Source organism: Lissotriton vulgaris, chromosome 7 (genome assembly GCF_964263255.1).
Source record: "Lissotriton vulgaris chromosome 7, aLisVul1.2, whole genome shotgun sequence".
NCBI classification, from domain to species: Eukaryota; Metazoa; Chordata; class Amphibia; order Caudata; family Salamandridae; genus Lissotriton; species Lissotriton vulgaris.
The window spans coordinates 1,135,307,206-1,135,328,570 of NC_141695.1; the positions used below are offsets into that span (position 1 = coordinate 1,135,307,206).

The 21,365-nt window shown below is 44.6% G+C and overlaps 1 protein-coding gene across 2 annotated transcripts in view; it reads right to left on the bottom strand.

The window, feature by feature from the left end:
• Window positions 1-21,365, bottom strand: part of CPEB4 (cytoplasmic polyadenylation element binding protein 4) — a 388,153-nt gene that overhangs the window by 282,441 nt on the left and 84,347 nt on the right. For both annotated transcript variants that reach the window (XM_086931574.1, XM_086931573.1), the window contains exon 2: window positions 5,836-5,917. In XM_086931574.1, the coding sequence (XP_086787700.1) occupies window positions 5,836-5,917 (82 nt within the window). The remainder of the gene's footprint in view (window positions 1-5,835; window positions 5,918-21,365) is intronic.

The following is a 21,365-nucleotide window of genomic DNA, read 5'->3' on the forward strand; positions in this document are numbered from 1 at the left end:
GATGCTATGGTTTCGTTGGGAGTACAGGTGAAGTTTCCAAGTCCCTACAGGCCTGAGGGCAATTCTGTAGTAGAATGAATGAACCGCGACTTAAAGCAATCTTTGACAGCCCGAGTTATAGGCACTGGTAGAAACTGGCTGACCCACCTCTATGGCGTGCAGCGTGCGCTTAATAATCTCCCTAGAAGGTCTCTGGGTGGGCGGACCCCGTACGAAATGCTCTTTGGTATCAAGATGTACGTCCCTGACCTCGATGGTGCAGACTGCCAGGCCCAGGCCGCGGCCTTTGACGTAGATGAACATTGCAATGTTTTACGGATCTACAAAAGACCAGAGACAGTCTTGCAAAGGAACACTTGCCCTCCACGTCGGATGATGCGTTGCAGATCCCGGTAGTTGGCTGGCTGCCCCAAGTTGGAGAACTGGTTCGAGAGAAGATCGATAACAAGAAAGAGTTTGGTCCCTCGTATCGTGCACCGGTTCGAGTACTTGGAGTGAAGGGCACAAGAACAGTCATTTTACCACCACTTCCAGGTCGTAAAGAAAACAGATTTATTTCTATTGACAATGTCAAGACACACAGGGTGGCCGATTCTTCATAGCATGACTCCGGCTGTATCCTGTCCTTCCATGGTGAGGCACTCTGTGCTGGCTATTACATCTGGTGCAGATCAGGAGGTGTCCCTCGAGATGCCTGCTATATCCAGTCCTTTATTAAATACTATTCCTGTTACTAACATTGATGAGCTGACCTATGCAGATCCTGCTGATTTATCTATGTCCGATTTACAAGCTCGTTTGGCTAACCAGTCCAGATTCTCTTTTGACTCTGATTCGGAACTTTCAAAGAAACCGTCGACTATTGCAAAATATGCCACGTTGTTTAAAAAACATTTTCTGATTCCACCTTGGACATACATTTGGCTGATACTATTTTCATTTTATCTTTTTATGTCAATTGGTTTTGTGTTTTATTTTTTTCGCCTGATCGATGGCCATTATGTGAAAGAAAGAACAGGAATTCGGTACCTTAATGGAACATTGGCCCCTCTTTCCTCCTCACATTCAGCACACAGACTAAAAAGAGACTTAAATACAGTAGAGATTACTGCTTGGCCTGTCCTTGATGGGATTGTGTGGGATGCGGTTAGGTTTCAGATACATGGCCCCACAGAAGTTATTAATGTTCCTAATGTGCTTAGAGTAAACATGGGAGATGTGATTAAGCAAAATATTCGTTCTGATGATTGGGATCTTCAGGCCGTAGAAGCATTGTTCTCTGATTTGAAATATTATGCGGCCTTTGATGCTGAGGATTTGTACTTGGATTCTGTTAATTATGGTGATTTGTTTTGCTATCAACATTATGGAAATCATTTTACACAAAACAAGTTCCGGGAGAGTTCCGGTGAACTACACACAGTGGGAACATTGTCCTACGCCTTTGCAAGGGAGCTCGAGTACATTTCTGGGAAAATACTTATATTTTACAGATTTTAATCAATCAAATCCTGAGTCGTTTTATTTTAAAGTGAAACAGAAATTCATGTCCAAAGTCAGACTTACCGATACAAAATTGCTGTATTCAAAGTCCTTTCTTGACAGGTTAGCTATTGATGGCTATGAGTTATGGAAGGAGGCTATTGACCTTAAATCGGTTTGGGGTACCAAAGATTGGCAGGTACAAGGCGCTGAGGCTTTGCATCGTGCATGTCTCATCCCGAATCACATGTTGTTTTTAAATTCTACTATTTCCCAAACAACATGTTTTGGATTGGCTACATCTAAAAAATTAAATGCACCAACCATCCCTGATTTGGAAGAATATTCAGGTTGGAATAATTTCACTACATTGTCCATAAGTGAGATACGAGACCTAATGCACAATTCCTCCTTTAATATTTCCAGTTTTGGTCCAGAGGGGTGGCTTTTGTGGCAAAGAAGCTCTGATTCTTGCCAACGTCGTTTTTTGGGTTTGGCTGAAGGTTTTAAAAACATCAGGCCGGATCCCCGTTTTGAAACAGATCACACGGTTACTACTTATTCAGTAGGCAAATTGTGTCAGAACTGGTTACAACATTCCACTTTGGCTGCAGTAAAACTGCATCTGTCACGTTTGAATGAGAATATAGAACTGAATGATTTTATAAAAGGCCCGGCTAGGGGTAGATCTAAACGCTTTCTTTATGCTGTATACAATGAAATTTGGAAATTTTCACAAGTTGAGGCAGCTAAACGCCTGAGGGCTATTGATCAAGCAAATTTGGAAAAAGTGCTTGCAGTGGTCGATAACAGTATTAACATGCTTTCTTCCAGGATTTACACATTGGATAATATTGTTTCTTCTGTTGTTGATATTGTACATGATGAAGTGTCCACGTTATACCATGGTCAGAACCAATTACGCTCTGTAATGCAGTTTGCCTGGACACTACAGACACTTAAGGCTGGTCGAGTTCCCTGGACCTCATTGAACGTTTCGTCCCTTTTCGCCTCTTTTAATCTGACTGAAAAACAGCGCATGCTTTCTATGCGTGATGCTTCATTTTCTATGTTACATATTGAGAAGCTAGAATCCTTACCTTTCTCTGTTGCTGAAACCACTACTGCCACGTGGCTTATTCATGGATTAATTGCATTACCATTTCCCTTATATAAATTTACTAACTGTATGCGGTATATTGCTTTAGGACGATATGAACCACTAGGCAATGCATTCTTACATGAGGCATGGTCATTACCATACACATACAGATGTCTGAAGGATGGAAAAGAAGTGAATCTTAATGGTGAGGAATGCACACAGTCACCTGACCATTCATTAATATGCAGACACATTCAGTTACACGGTTCTTGTAATCAGGACCGCCCAAATTTAGCATGTGTTTTAAAAGGCACGCCAGTTCCAGCAGTGGTTCCCACATTTACATTATTGGCTAATGGTAGTTATTTGCTTTTAAACAACGAGTTATGTTGTGGGTTATTAATTGGTGTGGCTTATGTGGTAACTGTATCAGAGCGTGTGGTGTGTTGCAAGAATGTGCTATACCCACCCACGCATGGGTCTTCAGATGTCTCCATCTGGCCACGGATTCCAACCTTGGAAGCGAAGTTCAATGGTTTAAGCAGAATAAGGGCCCTTTTGTCTCAAAAACAAGTGACCCTGAGTTCGGCCCGGGAAACTTATGTCCTTCACATAGCTAACACCCGCACAGAGGTGCAGGCGCTTTTAAATACTGATTTGCCGTTTCATTTCTGTGAGCTGGTGCACCAGATTTTTAATGCTTCTTCGACAACTGGGCTTGCACATTTTTTTAAGTTGGTTAGCAGTGGCCTCGTGACTACATTTGAAAAAGTTTTTGGGATCATTCCCACGTTTTTCCACTCTATTTTTTCGAGTTTGTTTGGTGGACTACCTGTGTTACTGGCTGTAGCCGCTGGCATTTTGTTGGTGTTTTTCTTCATAAAACATGGATGCCCATCCTGCGCAAGAAGCCGTTCAACGCCTCCTGACACTGTGTCGTAATCGGATGCTCAATTACTATGGAACTTTGCCGCTTGCAGCATTAAGCACGGCCTATAGATTGTCATTTCGGTTCACCGACTTCACGTGTGTCCAACCTGTGTTTCACTGCCTGAGCTGCGAGTTCGATTGGGCCATTGATTTGTGCCTATGCTTAAGGACTGCTCCTGACGTCGATTTTGATCAGCTAATGCGTCCCGTGGTGGCTCACGAGCTGATTTGTTCTGGCGAAAGAGTTATGGCCTTGGCAGCGATGAATGGAATATTGGGCCAATGGGAGATCTCTGCAGCGGCAAATGCCTTTCTGACACACAGCGTTCTGGTGAACCCACCGAGTTGTCCTCTGACGTTACAGGAGGATCCGATGCTGGAAGAGCACGTATGTTCGTTCCCATTGCTGAATTGGATTGCTGATCTATTTTCGGGGGATGGCAGTGATTTCTTGCTGGAGGCTGTTGCAACTTACTTTGCATATACTGTCCAATCATGAGAGGCCTGGGAGGATTGTTTTGTTATGGAATATGACTTTCCCCTTGCTGGATTGGAGGAGTGAACTGTACTCAAAGGATGGAGAGTTCAATCACGTGATGTCGCTGAAGATAACGTCGATATGGCACATGACTTTGGATATCGGATAAGTGCCTTGTTCTTTTCTCATACAGACATTTGAATAGATGAGCCCTGGTCCTACATTCTGTGGTTTGAGACCTAGCGGATGACTCTTTTGGTTCGAATGTTTTATTTTTAATTTTAGATTTGAGGCCACTGTAGGCATTCATACATATTCATTCATACATATTTTTTTCGCTTATTTTAGCTCAAAATTATTGAACTTTGCTTTCATTTTTGTGTGTCTGGTTTATGAATGCCTTTTCCCTTATGTTTGACGGTGCTCGGATCAATGGGGGGGTGTCATATGGATACTTCGTTACATATATTGCGTTAAGTTAGCATGAGTGTATTACATGTTTAAGCAGCCGTTTTTCCTTCGGCTTCAGTTTTGCACACGACACCTACTTGGTGTTGTCGCTTTCACCCTAGAAGCGGTGAGGTGGTTTATTTGAGAATAATATGTTATTTCTATGCTATCAGCTTTGCCTGGTACACTTGGTACAACTGTCTGCACACTGAGAGCTGAACAGTCTAAGATTAACCTAACACAAGGTTGCTGGAAGGCCTGATCCTCGCACCACATTAGACATAACACAAATAATGTTGATGCCAACATTTTGGGCTCTACGCGGGTTTAAGATAGAGTTACACGGAATGAACGACACACTTGGTGCTGCGCATGAAGAGAGCTGGTAGCTGTTGATGTGATCTACTCCTACTGACATTTAGAGGTATGGGGCCGCCCTGCTAAAGCCCGAATGAGACCTTCATATATATAAAATAATATAATAGATAGGGTGCGCGAAATATAGGTGATATAGATTTCTATAGATTTTGCATTGTAACATGCTATCACCATTTGCTTACTATGGATTAGTGATTATGCTGCTGACTCTGATTTTTATAATCTGCATTTTGGTATTATACAAGATACTGCGTTTGAGAACTTTGCATTGAATAATAAATATTTCAAACTTGCACTTGTGTTCTTTGACTCTCAGTTTTGGTTTGAAATGATTATATAACGAAAGAGTGTTCATGTGTTCCACGATTCCTGAGGTATTCTAAAGTTCATGTTCTGGTTTGTCTAAGACATGGATCATTCCATAATGACCCATGAGACACTGTAGCTAGCTAGGTAAGGGGATTTCTGACACTGAGATGAGTTTTGGATCATCCTAACTCACTGAGGTTCTAGATCTCTATGCACAGTTCTGTGAGAGAACGGAAACCCTGCTACAGATGCATGAATGGATGCAGGATGGATGATGGATGGGTGGATGGATGGGTGGATGCATGAATGAATGATGTATGGATGCAGGATGGGTGGGTGGATGCATGAATGATGTATGGATGGATGCAAGGTGGTTCCGGCTCGCTTGCTGCGCTCGCTCGCTGCGGTGCAATATGCAAATTAGTTTACGCCCCACCACTTTCAAATGTCACTAGCCGCCCCTGCACAATAGGCGTTTCAGTGTCATGGAGCAGTTTCCTCCACTTACAAGAGATACGCCTGAAAAGCACCCTCAGCTACTTTCATCGGTGTCCTCCGATGCTGTACACCGCTTCACAATTAGAGGGGCAACTCTTTGTACATTAATAAGTGAATACACCACAACTGTCCAAAAGCGGGATAGGCGAGACATAGGAAGGGTTGCACTAAGTGGTACTGATAAAGGCATGCATTATATAAAAGTTACCTTTCAGCGAATCATTTTCGGCACGCATGATGTCAATTAGAGAACTTTCCAATGAATGCATGTCAAAGGTCCTTGTGCGATCCTGAAAAACAAAAACAGTTTAAAGGTAAGCTTTTTAAAACTCAAAACGTTTGCATGTACTACAGTTGAGCGCCAGACCCTAACGATTTAGAGTAAAAATCGCACAGTGATACAGGATAGTGTCTTCATAATACCCAATGTAGTTTGCAACAATACTAAAGCAGCAGCAATGCCAAAAACAGGAGACTGTCACATTGGCTAATTCGATATGTGTATACACGTATAAAGTACTTAACTAGAGCGACAGCAAGTGCAACAACACAAAACGTACGCCGTTTAAACTGTTTTAGATCCAGTGACATAACTGTAGAGGTTACCGTTCATGGATTTAACCAGAAATGCTTGATTTGGAAACAATACCTAAAGGCCCAGACTGAAAGTCAGTCTTTCAGTTTAGGTAAATCATTGCTCATAGTCTTCTGCGCGGGAGATCAGCCAAATTAACTTTTTTCAAATGACCCAGACTTTCGAAAAAAGGCAAAGCGCGACTTGCAAGCATTAGACGCTGCACTTAATGATAATCCATTAGCTGTTCCGTATTTTCATAAATCATTGTGCAGCTTTTTCTCTGTGGTAACCTCTCCTTTTATCATTTTCTTTCGGAGTCATTTATGGGCAGTTGCTTAGTAACGGGGGATGAAAATGGAGACTAACTCTCCAGTAGCTGCTACCTCCCTCAGAAAAGCCCAAGGGTGCGGAAGGATTTAATGGGAGCCCTAAGTAGTGGGCGATATGCAAAGCGTATATATTAGTAATGATCTCTTTTGGTGAGCAAAAATGGATGTTTAGAGAAAAACACCATCGGCTTCCGGTTGTGAGAACACAGGACTGGCCTTTTTTTTCAAAAGGTAAAGAGAAAATGAAGACTTGTACAAAAGCAAACGTCTTCTGTCAAGCTTTTCTTTTCCCAATGGCATAATGTACTCAGCATAAGAAGGCCCTTCTTAACTGTACATTACTGGATGGGCACTTTTCCTACAAATAATGAAATGGTGAAAAAGGACACAAAAACATGAATCGCATTAACCCCTGTAATGGACAAACCCCAGACATCTTTAAAGCTATTACCAATGACACAAATAACGCATGTACAAATGAATATTTTTTCAGGAAGACCAATCATTCTTTCTGCAGGCTGTTAAGTAGTAATGCTTCTGCCTTTTTCCATATACGATTCAGTTTAGAAGTTCGCAAAGAAAAAATAATGAGTCTGTGTGTTCTGCTTCCAGATTAGGAAGACTTAAGGCACACCATAATTACGACAATAGGCCTCTCACGTATGACTTCAGTTTCCCCCAGGAACGGGGAGAAAGAACACAATTTTGCTCCTAAATTCAGGAAACAGGCAATGGAAAGAAATCCTGAGGCGCAAGATTTAAGTGTAGGCTAGGTTGTTAATACATCTAAAAATTACACAAGCTAATTTAGATAGTATTCTAAGAGGCAGTCGATGGCCTCTGACCTGGGTGAAGTGGTCTTTATTGTCAGGCTCTTCGAATAAATCGACAGATGCAGTCTGTACATTGTGAAGGTGAGATACCTGGAAGGCTGGCATTCCACCTAAAGAGAATTTCAATAAACATGCCATGAATCTAATACTGCCCCTATTGCCAGTGTTTAGGTTGGTGGAAGTAGCAGCTGACCCAATTTGGACAACGTTAAATCGATTCAAAGGAAAAAACGTATTAAAAAAAAACAAAAACCTAGGGATGAAAGGCAAAGTCGAAGTCCCAAAAATTTGGGAGGAGGTAAACAGGCTGACCTTTGATGCCAAAAATCCAAAAATTATGAATGTCATTTTTCTGCCTGTTTATTTGTAGATAGTTGTCCGGCGTCTAGATCTCCACAATCCCCCTATCATTTGCAAATAGACACTCATGACGTATCTTCAGTTTGCAGCTGGTTGTCACTCACTAAAGACTGCTCTGCCACACAATTATCAAGAAAGATGAGAAACAGACAATACAGAGCAGATAGCAAGAAGTGCAGGTGACGAGTGAGCCGGCATTAAAGGATACTACAGTACAGGAAGTCCTAAGGAGATATATATATTTAAAAAAAACAATGTGCCACACAGAGCCATGCTTAAAAAATTAACAGAACAGTTGGATGCGGTTCAGTCAGCATGGACAACCAAGGAAACCTCTCCAGAAGTATGGTATGGCATGGCTCATTGTGTCGAAAGCCAAAACAAACACTGCTCCCTATCCCACATGTCTAAAAACCAAAAGGCAACATGCCAAAAACAAATGGCTTTTTTCCTCTTTTGGAATTACTGCAACGGTGAAAGACAGTGGTTTGCATTCGCATGGTCCTTTAGTTATGCCACCACTGTTACTGAGAACTTTGGACAAGACTGGAAGAGTATCAGCGAGCCTTAATTTGTCCAGCACATTGGGATTAGAGTGGATTTAGTTCAGCAGGAGGATCACAATGTTTTATTTCTTGATGGCTGATATGTGACCTATGTGATTCAGTCCACTAACAAGGTAGCAGTACTTGAAAGGAAATAACGGAGAAACATCTGAAATGCCAATCTGGAGTGGGATCAACCAGTCGACCAACGGAGTGTCAGAGAGCCAAGTATACTTTTCAAACCAGGAACTGTGACACAACCAAAACAAACATAAAACCAGGGCATGTAGGGTTTTGCATTACCTAATTTAGGTCATCCAGGGGAGGTAGCACAGACAAACTGCCTTATTTGATTTAGTTTTTTGTTTTTTTAAAGGCAACAAACAAATTTACCATGTATGTTAACAGGAATGTGGAACCCCAGAATAACAATGAAATCGGGCTGACCCAGATCTCTTCTTTGATTTTTTTGCCTGTTCAATAGTGTCCGCCCAGACCTACTTCAATAATAGATTAATTTTTCATCAAAGAGACGTTAAAGGCTTTGACTTCAGGCCACTGGTTTGTAATTTTAATTTTTCCACTTTAGATGCAACGTGAGGCAATGTGGCTGCGTGCCCTAGATTTCAAATGGGTGGCACAATCAGTCAGGACATTACACATGGAACCTATTTGGTTAAACAGAAAGATCCCGAGAGGTGTAATGTGCTATGCCAAAGAACGGCTATGCAAGGTACATTGTGATCGTTTTATTATGTTATGTTATGTTAAAAATTCTTATACCGCGCACGTTCACCGAGACGGTTTCTTGGCGCTCATAACAGATGCGGCGGACAAGTGCAGAAGTTTCACTCAAATGCAGCTGTGAAAAGGAACGTCTTCAATGTCCTGCGAAAACATTCATAAGAGGGGCAGTGACGGAGGGAAGAGGGGAGGGAGTTCCAAAATGTGGGGGCTAAAAAAGAAAAACGGAGACCACCATGTTTCTTACGATGGATTCGGGGGATGCACAAGAGATTATCAGCAGAGGAGCGTAGATTACGTGTTGGTATATACCGCTTTAAGTTGGAGGAAATGAAGGCAGGAGCAAGATTGGAAAGAGCTTTGAAAATAGTGCATCCAAGTTTAAAGGTGCAACGTTTGGCCACCGGAAGCCAATGAAGGCTCCGTAATAACGGCGAAACGTGCTGGTGCTTAGGCTGATGGAATACTAAGCGAGCGGCCTGATTTTGTATCAGTTGGAGCCTCTGGAGCCGATAGGCGGGGATCCCCGCGTATAGGATGTTAGCGAAGTCAATCCTGGAGATAACAAGAGCTAAGATGAGTGCATCTCTGGTGAGAAATCTACAGATCTTACGAATCCTGCGCAGGTGGAAAAAGCAGGACGATGTAACCGCAGAGATCTGAGACTTCATAGATAAATCTCCAGAGATGACAACACCAAGGCTTATCACAGAGTTGACAGGTCGGGGGGGACCCCAAGTGAGTGGGGCCAGAAACTGTTGTTCCAAGGATTGGCCGGCCCGCCCACCAGCACAAGTTCGGTCTTTGTGGGATTTAGCTTGAGCTGGCTGTGAGCCATCCAATCAGAGATGTCTAACATGGTAGTTTGAAAGTCTGTGAGTGAGGAGGAAGAGGTATCAATAGGGAAAATCAACTGCAGATCATCTGCATAATTAAAAATTGTTGCAGAGGATTTGCGGAGGGAGACCATGAGGGGTTGCATATACAAATTAAAAAGGAGAGGGGATAGTGCTGAGCCCTGAGGGACTCCGCAGGAGAGAGAAGAAAAGGAAGCAGAGAAGGTGGAGAGTTGTACAGCTTGGGAAATTATAGGGAAATTGGTGTTGACTGAAGGGCAAGAGGGACAATACAGCTGAAATAATATCTAGGCCAAATAACTCATGAGACAGCTATATAGTCAAATCCGAGTTCTTAGTAAAATGTTAGTTGAAGGTGTGCACCTCAATCTAAGTTGGTACCAGGGACATTTGGCTGAACGCCATATCAAACAGAGGAAGAAAAAAAAAAAAGAGGTTGTACCAAAACTAAAGTTAAAATCATATAGCAGAGGTAAGGAAGAGTATTTAGATGGTAGGTAAGCAATTGCTTCTATTCAGATTTGTTAATTACCCATGTTACAACCAGGACAGCACATCAGGGTTACTTAAATGTGAGCCCAATGCTAACCATTAATACGCAATCATTAAGTAACTCAGTAATGGAACCGCAGAGACACAAGTTTTTAGAGATAATAACACCATAACTCAATTGGAGCCTCGCTTAAGCACACTGTAGCATCCAGGAGGGCTAACATGTAAGAAATAACACCACGTTCAGTAGTAAACCAGGATCAGCAATGCAAATAATACGTTTATTTGTAACTATGAGGTCATAAATGACTTCTATGTAGGACAGCAGTTCCGGTACTAATTTGCTAGAATTTTAACCAGTGGTAGGTTGCAACAAATAATATCAGCTCGGGCCTCACATTCACTGATTGGACCCAAAGTCTCGACTATACCCACAAGTCTCGACTATACCCATTGCACTTTTTCTGATGCAATCCTAGTGCTCCGAAGTAATTGCAAACATACAAATATAGACGTTGTGATTAAAGGCATGTAAGGTTAAAATTTGAAGTAAATGACAGCTACTCTCTCGTAGTTCTTTGCTGCCAATTTGCAGTTCTAAATGGACCCCATATGCAGCCCGGCAGAGCTGAACATCTGGGATAAAACTTTATAAATAAATACATACATGTAAGAGAGGAGATAAAAGGGGTGACTGACGCGAACTGATGAGTCAGAATGGCAGAGAATGCACCAGGTGTCAGGAGTGGTAGCCGGTCTACCTGTGTCATACAGAAGAATGATCGGACCAATAGTCTTGATAAAATTCACACCTTGACGAGCAAGGCTAAACGGAGGCTGGGGACGATAGATCCTATGGGTTACTCAGCGTACCAATGTCCTCGAAGCCCAGTCCTTCAATCAGAAGGTAGAGATATGAATTCTGGAGCATGGAAGAAGAACGCTGGGGCATTACTCAAGCTATCCAAAGGCAGGTGTTGGAGATGCATGATTTCAAGACATCTTTTGTAATTATCACTTTTGAAAAACATCTTTTACAATAACAATTTTTTCCTATAATAGTGCATTATTTTGAGGAAAACGACCTTTCATAAGTTTTGGACCTACACACAGAACAACAAAATTAAATTATGTTCAGGAAAGATCTATTTCTGTTTACAGAAGACAGACATACGCCCCCAAACTAACTTGCAAGTTATTTATTCTGTGTTGTTTTTGGTATGAAACCAAAGGTTATAGGAATGTTAGAGTTAGGCTCAGATTTTATTCATACAAAGCCAAAGAAATTAAGCAGTTATAGTTCCGCCCCTGAAATGCACTGCTTATGACCTCACATATTGCATCACTCATGACAGTCAGCGACAACACTGATGGGAGCAAGGACATGCTGGTTTCTTTCCGTAATTTTTTAAAGAGCTATTATGCCGTGGCAGGGTCCCAGGGGGACCCAAAGACCATGGTTTGGGGGTCAGGTTATTTCTAGCCTGCCACCTTTTCTTTATTTTCACTTTGGGGGAGGGGGGGTTGGGGGACTCAGTGAAAAAGAGTCCCAAGATGGCTGTCAAAACTTCCTGTTTGAAGTGTTGGCAGACCATCAGAGCAGTACCTTTTGCTGCACGAGCTCGTCTTTATTTGTGAAGACTTCGCGACCAGAGATAACTCATGCCTTAAGGTAACTATAACTCATCCCCCCACCATACACAGCTTTGTTATCATTAATTTCACTGCAAATGTTGCAGTGATTTTATTAATGATGACATGTAGGATGTCATGAGTGATGTAATATGTGGGGTAATTAACAGTGCATGGCGAGGGCACAGGTTCGTTACCTTAAAGCACAAGTTATAGTTATTTGAGATAATTATAACTACTGAATGTCAACGGTTGTGTCTGTGTAAAATCTGAACCCAACTATAACTTCCTGTAACATTTGCTTTTTCTTGGGTCAATTTCTAAGATTTATTTTTCATTCTGTTTCCTAACTATAACGTCCCTGTAACCTTTAGCTACTTCAGTGATTCTCTATTTTTTTATGCAGTTCCCATCTATAACACTTCTGTATCCTTTGTTTTTCTTCAGTGAATTTGTACAGTTTTTTTTGGGCGTATGTTTTTATTGATTTAAACATGGAAGGCGATTAAACATACAGTCATAGCATCATAGAACATATACAGTGCATATACAGTCAAGCTCAACTAGTATATCAGCTTCAGATCATTAGGAATTCAACTAGAGTGGGTGCAGCATTATAACAGCATACATGCACAAAATTCCTACTCTCAGTCTGAGGTGACCTCATCCTCGTCTAGTCGATGGGAACTCGCTTAGATCACCCCTAAACTTGTTCCATGCACCCCATATTCGCTCCCACTTCCCAGGGCATCCACGGTGGACAAATACCGCTTTCTCGGCCACCATTGCATCATCCATGTCCCGGCACCAGCCCCTTAGCGTAGGCAGCACATCAGAGCCCCACAACCTGGCAATATTACGTTTCGCCATCATCATACCCAACATGGCCCAATCCTGCTGGCGATCAGTCAGGTCATTAGCTTCCCATACATTCAACAAAGAGCGCCGGGGATCAGGTAGTAGGGAACCAGTTAGAGTCTGAGAGATGGTATGCATCAGAGCAGTACAGTACATTGCCACCCGATCACAGTCCCATATAGTATGATAGAATGTCCCCTCCTCCCCGCACCTACGCAGACAATACACATGTGACGCCTTCCCTATCTTGTATAGGATCGTTCTGGTGTAGTACGTGCGGTGTATTATTTTCAGTTGGACTAATTTGAGCCTTGAGGGGATAGCCGTTTCCCGAGGGGAGGAAAGGGCCTCCTGCCACTATGAGTCATCAAATTCACCAATATCACGAGACCAATTCAACCTCAACTTGGACGTCGTGTCAGGAAGGTTGCTAACCAACTTCCGATATGTAAAGGATGTTGCTTTGTATGTCATATGTTCCGTCAGTAACCTATCTTCAAGAGGGGTGGATTCCTGCAGGTCCATCCCTGCCGGGATGGCTGTTTGCAGCGCATGCCGAATTTGGATATATCTAAACCGCTCCGTCTGCGCCATATCATAATTTGTTTGTAGGAAGGAGAAGTCCACCACCATGCGTTTCTTCCAAAGGTCTCCTACCACTGAAATACCTATGTTGTCCCAGGCCTGGAACCCTTTACTGTTGCGAAGAGAACCTAACCTGTACGAGTCCCATAATGGTGTCATTTACGTGATAAGATCAGAACATTGAAGGCGCCTATGCGCTTTGTACAAGAGTTGCACCAAGTGGCGTGTAGGGCTCAAAAGATCTGAAGGCACACGATGACTGTAGAGGTTACCCATCAGTCCTCTAGACTCCAAGCACTGTCTGTCTGCTAAGTATGCTGGTTCAGTCTGTGGGGCATGTAACCAATAATTAATTTATTTGAGGTGAGCTGCCCAGTAGTACAATTCGATATTTGGGAGTGCGATGTCTCAGTCATACCAGTCCTTTATCAGCTTACCTTGTGCAATACGCGCTGGTTTCCCATCCCATAATAAGCTAGAGACCGCCGCGATCGCTGTGAAATAAGAGGCCTGGACCAGAAACAGCGTATTTTCCAGGAGATACAGGAAGCGTGGGAGTGACATAATTTTGTATAAGGCTGCTTTGCTCAGAAGCGTGAGGGGGAGGGCACGCCACACATCTCGCTTGAAACGGTCCAGTGGGGGCTTCAAGTTCAAAGTGTAGAATTCATCTGGGTTTGATGTAACCACAATATCCAGGTATTTGAACGCCGACCCAGTAGGTCGTAAAGGGCAGCTCGCCGGGAGCAGAGGCGGGAGGCCGGCAAGAACAAAGAGGACAGATTTGGACCAATTAATCCTGTATCCCAACACTCTCCTGAATTTTTCACATACATTCAGAAGTTCCAGAATAGATTTTTGGGGGGAAGTGAGATAAAGAAGTATATTGTCTGCATACAGGGATATGCGATCTTCCCATACTGCGGACCACCGGATACCTTTGATAGAGGGTTCCCACCAGATCCAAATCGCTAACGGCTCTAGAATCAATGCAAATAACAAGGGGGATAACGGACATCCCTGCCTTGTCCCGCGGCCAAGTGGGGAATCCCTTGAGATGTGCCCATTAGCCGCTACGTGGGCCAGGGGTTTGGCATAGAGTAGACAAACCCAGGCGCAGAACTTAGGACCGAAGCCCATGTGTTGGAGCACCGCGAACAAGTAAGGCCACTCTACTGTATCGAACGCCATAGTGGCGTCGAGAGAGAGGACACGTTCTTGTATATATTCCCAGCAGGCCATAACCGCCTGCAAACGGCGCAGGTTGAGCGCTGTACTGCGATGCAGCATAAAGCCAGACTGGTCTGGATGTACCAAGGTGGCAAGATGGGGGGCCAATCGCAACGCCAGTAATTTGGCGAGGATCTTTGGTTCTGCGTTTATTAAGGAGATAGGGCGGTAGGAAACACAAGTCGTCGCAGGCTTGCCTGGTTTATGGATCGGAACAATCGTGGCGAGGCGCTGATCACGAGGCAGTTCCCCAGCTTCTAGACTATCGGAGAACATATTCAGTAGCGCCCTGCCAGACGCGAGCCCGTAAGTCGCCTCTTGTATTTCATCCGAGGTGATGTCCGCCTCCAGTAGGAGCACCGCTTCTGGGGAAAGGCGAGGGATCGTCAGATTTTTGATATAATCGCATGCTTCCTACATCGTGTAGGACGCTTTGGGAACATAAGTGTGTTCAAAAGGATCGGCCAGGAGACCAACTATAGCTTCAGGATCTGAGGTCATAGACCTCGTGGGGGACGTCAGTTGTGCAATGACTACCAGCTTTTTCTTTTTTGTCCAGCCAGGCTAACATCTTCCCTGCTTTATCCCCTAACTCGTAAACTCTGTGGCGGGTCGCCTGGAGTGCGTTTTTTACCATTTCCCTCCGATATGCCACACACGTGGTCTGTTTAAGGCGAACCTCCTGGGCAGCCCCTGGCGAAGGGTGAGCTTCCTGCTCCGTTATTGCGGTGGCAAGGGCGTTTAGTTCCCGCCGCTGTGCTCGCTTATGGCCGGTAATGGAGACCATCGCCTGCCCGCCCAGGAGTACTTAGTAGGCCTCCCACAGGGTACTGTGGGAGTCCACAGAGCCGGTATTTTCTTGAAAAAATTGCTTGGTGGTATTGGTAAGATCCTTCATAAGGGGGGCAACCTGTAAATAGGCCGCATGAACCGGGAACATGCACCGCCTATGCATACGGTGGTGTGTTTACGTGAGTAGCAATGGGGAGTGATCAGAAATACCCCTGGGGCGGATATCTGCCTCTTCAATGCCTTGTAAGCCATCTGCAGACATCAGAATGTAATCAATCCGGGAAAGAGAATTATGGACCGCAGAATAGAAGGTATATTGTCTGTCATCGGGGTGTTTGTACCTCCAGCAATCTGTAAGCCCCAGGGCATCCAGCAGTCCTAGCAGTCGCCCCCCTCCTCGTACCACTGGGGTGGGCGGGTATCTATCAAACTCGTCATCAATGAGATCATTAAAGTTGCCTCCCATCACCAACGTCGCTACAGGCAAAGTCAATAGGAATGTCGTGAATGCGGAGTGTGCCATAGCCTGTAGGGCAGGTGGGATGTATACAGAAACAAAATTAAAAAGACTACCCTCCCATTGGCATGTTATGGCCGCTAAGCAGCCCTGGTCATCTACTCGCATCTGCTGGCACACCAGCGGGAAGTTTTTCCTTACAAGGATCCCTGTTCCTCTAGAACCAGAGGAGAAGTCTGCATGTGCCACAATCTTATATCCCCACCTATCCATCGCCTTAGAAGCAGAGCCCACTAGGTGTGTTTCCTGCAGTAGAACTACTGCTGGATTACATCGTTTCAAGTACTGCAGTACCAGACCTCTCTTCACCCTGTCTCCCAATCCCCAGACGTTCCATGTCAAGACGGTCAGGGCTGACTGATGGGAAGGTTGTGTCCGATGAGTCTCAGGTGTACCCGTCACATGTGTAGCCATCTATGGAGGAGAGTTGTGTTGTGCTGTCTGAGATGAACCTGACCTGCAATGCACCTTCACTAGAGCAGCGTGTCGCCTTCGCAACCATACAAACAACAAAAGCAACAAAATGAAACAACTCAGCTACCCTCTCCCCCTGGGTCCCTCTCACCATCCCTGCTTGGCGAACCTTCAACTGCCCGCCACCCCAACTCAGCAGAGCGCTTTTCCCCTCCCATAACCCAGTACTTGCTTGTCGGGGAAAATAGTTCAACGAGGCTCCAGCCCTTAAGAGCCCCCAGTCATGTCCCAGTCCAGAACCACAGAACGGCAAAAGCGCAGATTTATACGGGACCGCCGTAGGCATCAGGAGTCAGTATTGGCAGGACGCTGGTCATTCCTTTTCTTGTAGCGGGACTTGGCTCGCGTCTGGGCACCTGGAGCCAAGAGTTCCTGCAGCATCTTTGTCTTCTCGGTGGCGGTGCGGTCTGGATCTACGATCTGAACGGTCCACAGTGCGCCATCCTTCCAGCCAGTCATGCGCTGCCTCGGGCGTATCAAAGAACCGAGTCCAGTCATCCGCCACTACTCGAAGTCTTGCAGGGAAGAGCATAGAGTATGGAAGCTCCTGAGCCTGGAGTAACTTTTTAACTTCAAAGATGCTCCGTCGTCTTCTAGATCCGGCCGCCGTGTAGTCCGGGAAGAACGTCACAGTGGAATTTAAAACCCGGATGGAGGGGGAGACTATTGCCGCTTGTAAAATTGCATCCCTGTCCCTGAAGTTAAACAGCCTGGCGAGCACTGGTCTTGGGGGCACTCCCGGCTTGGGTTTGGGCACGCTCCACCGAGAAGAAATTAGAGAGCCCCTTAGGTTGCAGTTTAGTGGTAATCAGGTACTCCACATACAAGTCCATTGCCCGGGCACCTTCAGACTCCGGAATACCAATAATTCTTACGTTGTTGCGTCTTGCGCGCCCTTCCTGCTCGTCAAGCTTCTCAGCAAGGGATTTGTTCTCCTTTTCCAGCTGGCCGACAGAGGTCTGCAGTTCTCAAGTGTCCGTAACTAAAGATTTGGCGACTATCTCCACTGCTTTCACCCTATCTGCCATCTTGTGGAGGTGAGCTCGTAACAGGGAAACATCAGTAGAGATAGTGCCCACCGTTGTCTGCACATTCGCCAGAGCCCTCATCACGTCTTCATGAGTGACCTTTTTTGTTCCGTCGCTGTCCGGAGGCTTGCCCCGAGATGGCACCAGAGATGAGCCCTTTTCGTATCCGAACTTTTCCAGCTTCGCCTGCGTGGTGTGGTGTTTCGGCCCTCTGCCTGCCATGTTCACTCAGCTCGAGAAGCGCACAATGCCTGAAATCAGACCGGACTCACGCTCCTAGGTGCCTAAAAGTGACCTGGTACAGTTTGTAGCACTGGAGGAGAAGGCAAAGTAGGAATTCCCACCGTGAACCAGTGTGATGACAGCAGTCCTCACCTATCCAAGTGAGATGTAGTGTAGGGTGTGCTGCAGCTCACTTCGACAACTCACACCAGGGTGTATCCCCCAGATTCTCCCGCCACCGTCACTGCAGCCCTGGCACTGTGCAGCACCTCTCCAGGCACCAGGATCACCGCACCAGGAGTGGTGAAGGCGCCGCCGTCGCACCCCCAGATGGCAGCGGCGTCTGGCTCCGCACTGAGGCGCAGTCCTTCCCGGATGGGACCTGGCACTTTAGTCCCCGGTCTAGGCGGTTCAGGCAGGCCGCTTTCTCTCGGTCGGCGGTTCAGGCAGAAGGCAGCGCCCGATTTTTACCGGAGATGAACCGGACAATGCCGCCCGCGTTCCAACCCAGGCTACAGCCGTCGGGGCATCAAAGAATCACGGACAAGTGCACGGATTAATGAAAGGGTCAGCGGGGTCCTCGGAGCTCAAAGGCTAAGCGGCCATCTTGTTCGGCCGGTACACACGCCCCTCAATTTGTAGAGTTTTTAATGCTATATCCTAACTATAACATGTGCCCTTGGCGTGGTGAGTGATTGTGGGTGTGTGTGGTTGGTGTGTCAGTGCATGTGTGACTGGCTATGTGGGTGTGTGAGTGGCTGTTTGGGGCTTTGAGTGAATGTGTGAATGGCTGTATGGGTGTGTAAAGTGGGAGTGTGTAGTTCTCTGGGTCTCTGAGAAGATGCACTTCTGTAGGAGTTTTTTTCTGCATCTCTGATTGGGTGTGGAAATGGCTGCATAGATGTGAGTTGTTTTTCAGTCAGAGTGGGTGTGAGTGTGTTTGGGTGTGCAAGTGGTTTTATTGGTCTCTCATTGGGTGTTTGAGTGGCTGTACAGGTGTGTGGGTGTGTGCGTGACTGGTTGATTGTGTGTGTGGTTGATTGTGTGTGTGATTGGTTGTGTGGGTGTGCAAATGGCTGAATCGGTGTGTGAGTGGTGTTCTGGGGCTCTGAGTGTGTGAGTGGCTGTATGGATATGTGAGTGGTTGCGTGGATGTATAAATGAGTGAGTGGGCGTACATTTTTTTTTTAATTGGGACCTGGATACCTGGAACCGTCGCATATTCACGCATGGGGGTGCTGAGCGTCACAGTGGGTCTGCAGATCATCGCGCACCCCAAAAAATAGTTTGGGGCAATTTCTTGACCATGAGGGGTTCCTCACAGACCTCTCGCTCAGTCCCATGGTTGGTGTCCGGATCCGCTCCTCCAGATATACATACATTTTTTCTTTAATAATTCCAAAATTATAGAATACATTTACACAAAATTACAAAAAACACTCATTCTGGAGCAAGAACTAGCTTTCAGGCATATTTGGTATAGCTCCGTTCAGCGGTTCGGGCTGTAGTCGTGTCTAAATTTCCTATGGGAAATTGCACGGTGAAATGCATTTTGGGACGCCCCCATTTTCTTGGCCCATGCCTCATAAATCACCTCAAAAATTTACAGCTGGCAGCTGAATTGAGGTGCAAACTAGTTTTGAAAGTGTGAAGATTCGTCAAACGGCGCCAAAGTTATTAGCAAAACAAAAATGTTTTCACTGTGGAAACCAGATCCGAACTAGGACTACCTACTGGTGACTGCCAGTACAAATAGAAATATATCTATCTATCTATATACACATACACTTTTTTCTAATTATATGCATCTTCCCCCATTTTTATTTTATCTATTTATCCTTTTATGTCCATTTACCATTTCAAAATATTCACAATAGGTTTTATATTACCTACAAAATATCCTTCAGTCAAAGTTTTGATTATTGAAAAAAAGAGCTGCCAAATAAATACATATTTTTAACCAAAATTGTTTTTTATGCCATAGAATGTAATGAGTAATTTGATCTGGATGTCATGAGAAAAAAATGTAACTGTAAAAGCTGTTTGGTAAATAATGTTCTCATATGCTACTATACCCGCCTGCCTTTGTGAAAGAGCGATGCTGGGCAAGGAAGTTTTGGAAAAAGTCAAAGCATGCAAGGGACAGCAACGGTGTTGCAAACGGGTTCAGCGATTCAGTAAGAGGCACCGTGTGAGAGGCAACCTCAAGTCTAACTGTTTTAATGAGCTGGTATTAGAAGTTAATAATTATACATACAACAACCGATATTGGACATGGTTTAAATCACTGGACTTAAATGTGAATCAGCCCATGGGGGTGTGGCAAGCACGACCAAGAGAGGGCATGGCAAACGCATGACATAGATGGCTGCTTAAGCGTGCTATCTGGTCGATTGAGAGCACCTTCTGTCGAATATGGGGATCAGATGACTTGATGAATTGACATTCCTTGGCATCGCTTATCTGGAACTAATCTACTGTAGCCCCAGTGACCGTTTCCCCCGTTTAAGCAGCTTCAGGAACACTGATGCACAGGCATGACTGTTGCGAAGGTCAGGCAACAAAATGGCCGCTGCCTTGCTTTTCCAGCATTTCATATTATTTTGAACCGCCATAATTTTGGGAAAGTGGCACATCTGCTTTTTTTCTGCATTATACCAGAGTAGTCCTGGAAAGACTTTGACGCCAATACATAGTTATCTGTGCTCTGTAATCTGAAGGGCAGGCATAAACTTCGAAGACAAAATTGGCGCCATGGACACCAATACTTTTTTTGCTTCTAAATGACTGTAAATCACATGTTCTACTTCACTGGGTGCTCCTTCCTAAACAAGGTGTGTCTGGATACATAATTTTCTCTGCTTATGGGGAAATGTGAATTTTTTTGATTGTTCCTATCTCTTACAATTGGTGGTTAGACCTACACATAATTTGTCACTGTGCTTTCTAGCATTTCTCTTGGTCCTAACACCTCTCTACGCTGGATAGACGTTGCTTATAACTTCTACTTCTCGCTAGGATATATCTGAGTTTTCACTGGCGATCTATATTTTTCTTCATATAAGCATGGCCAAAGGTAGAGAAAGAGAACCGACAGATTCCAAAGAGCTCAGAAAGGGCCAGGAAAGTTCGAAACCTACACCATTACCAGACTCACCATTAAAATCTAAATCAGATCAATCTACTAGCATGGATCTTACTTTTTAACAGCTCACTGCCATTCGTGATCTGGAACTAAGCACAAAAACAAATACTGATCTGATGCAAACTGACATTCAGGGCCTACGAATTTCAAAAGTCTTGCTAACAGGCTCCAGGGAGGCTGAATCTTGCATAAACTACATGGAAGACAATAGAAAGAGCCCTCAAAAACTCTTCAACTCTGAGCACTAAATTGGTATCCCTCTCGTTGGACTGTACATTGCAATCGTAGAGGAAACCTACACATTTTTGGTTTGCCGGAAGAAGCTGAAGATGCTTCAAAATTCTGTGCGGAATTCCTTGGGAAATGACTGCCCTGCACTCTAAATACGCTCTCCTCTACAGACTTTCAGTTTGAGAGAGCTCATACGATCCCCTCTGGTAGACTCATACTGGACTCTTCTAGGAGTAAACAACTACTAAGGATCATGATTTTTTAAACTCTTATAACACACAGATTCT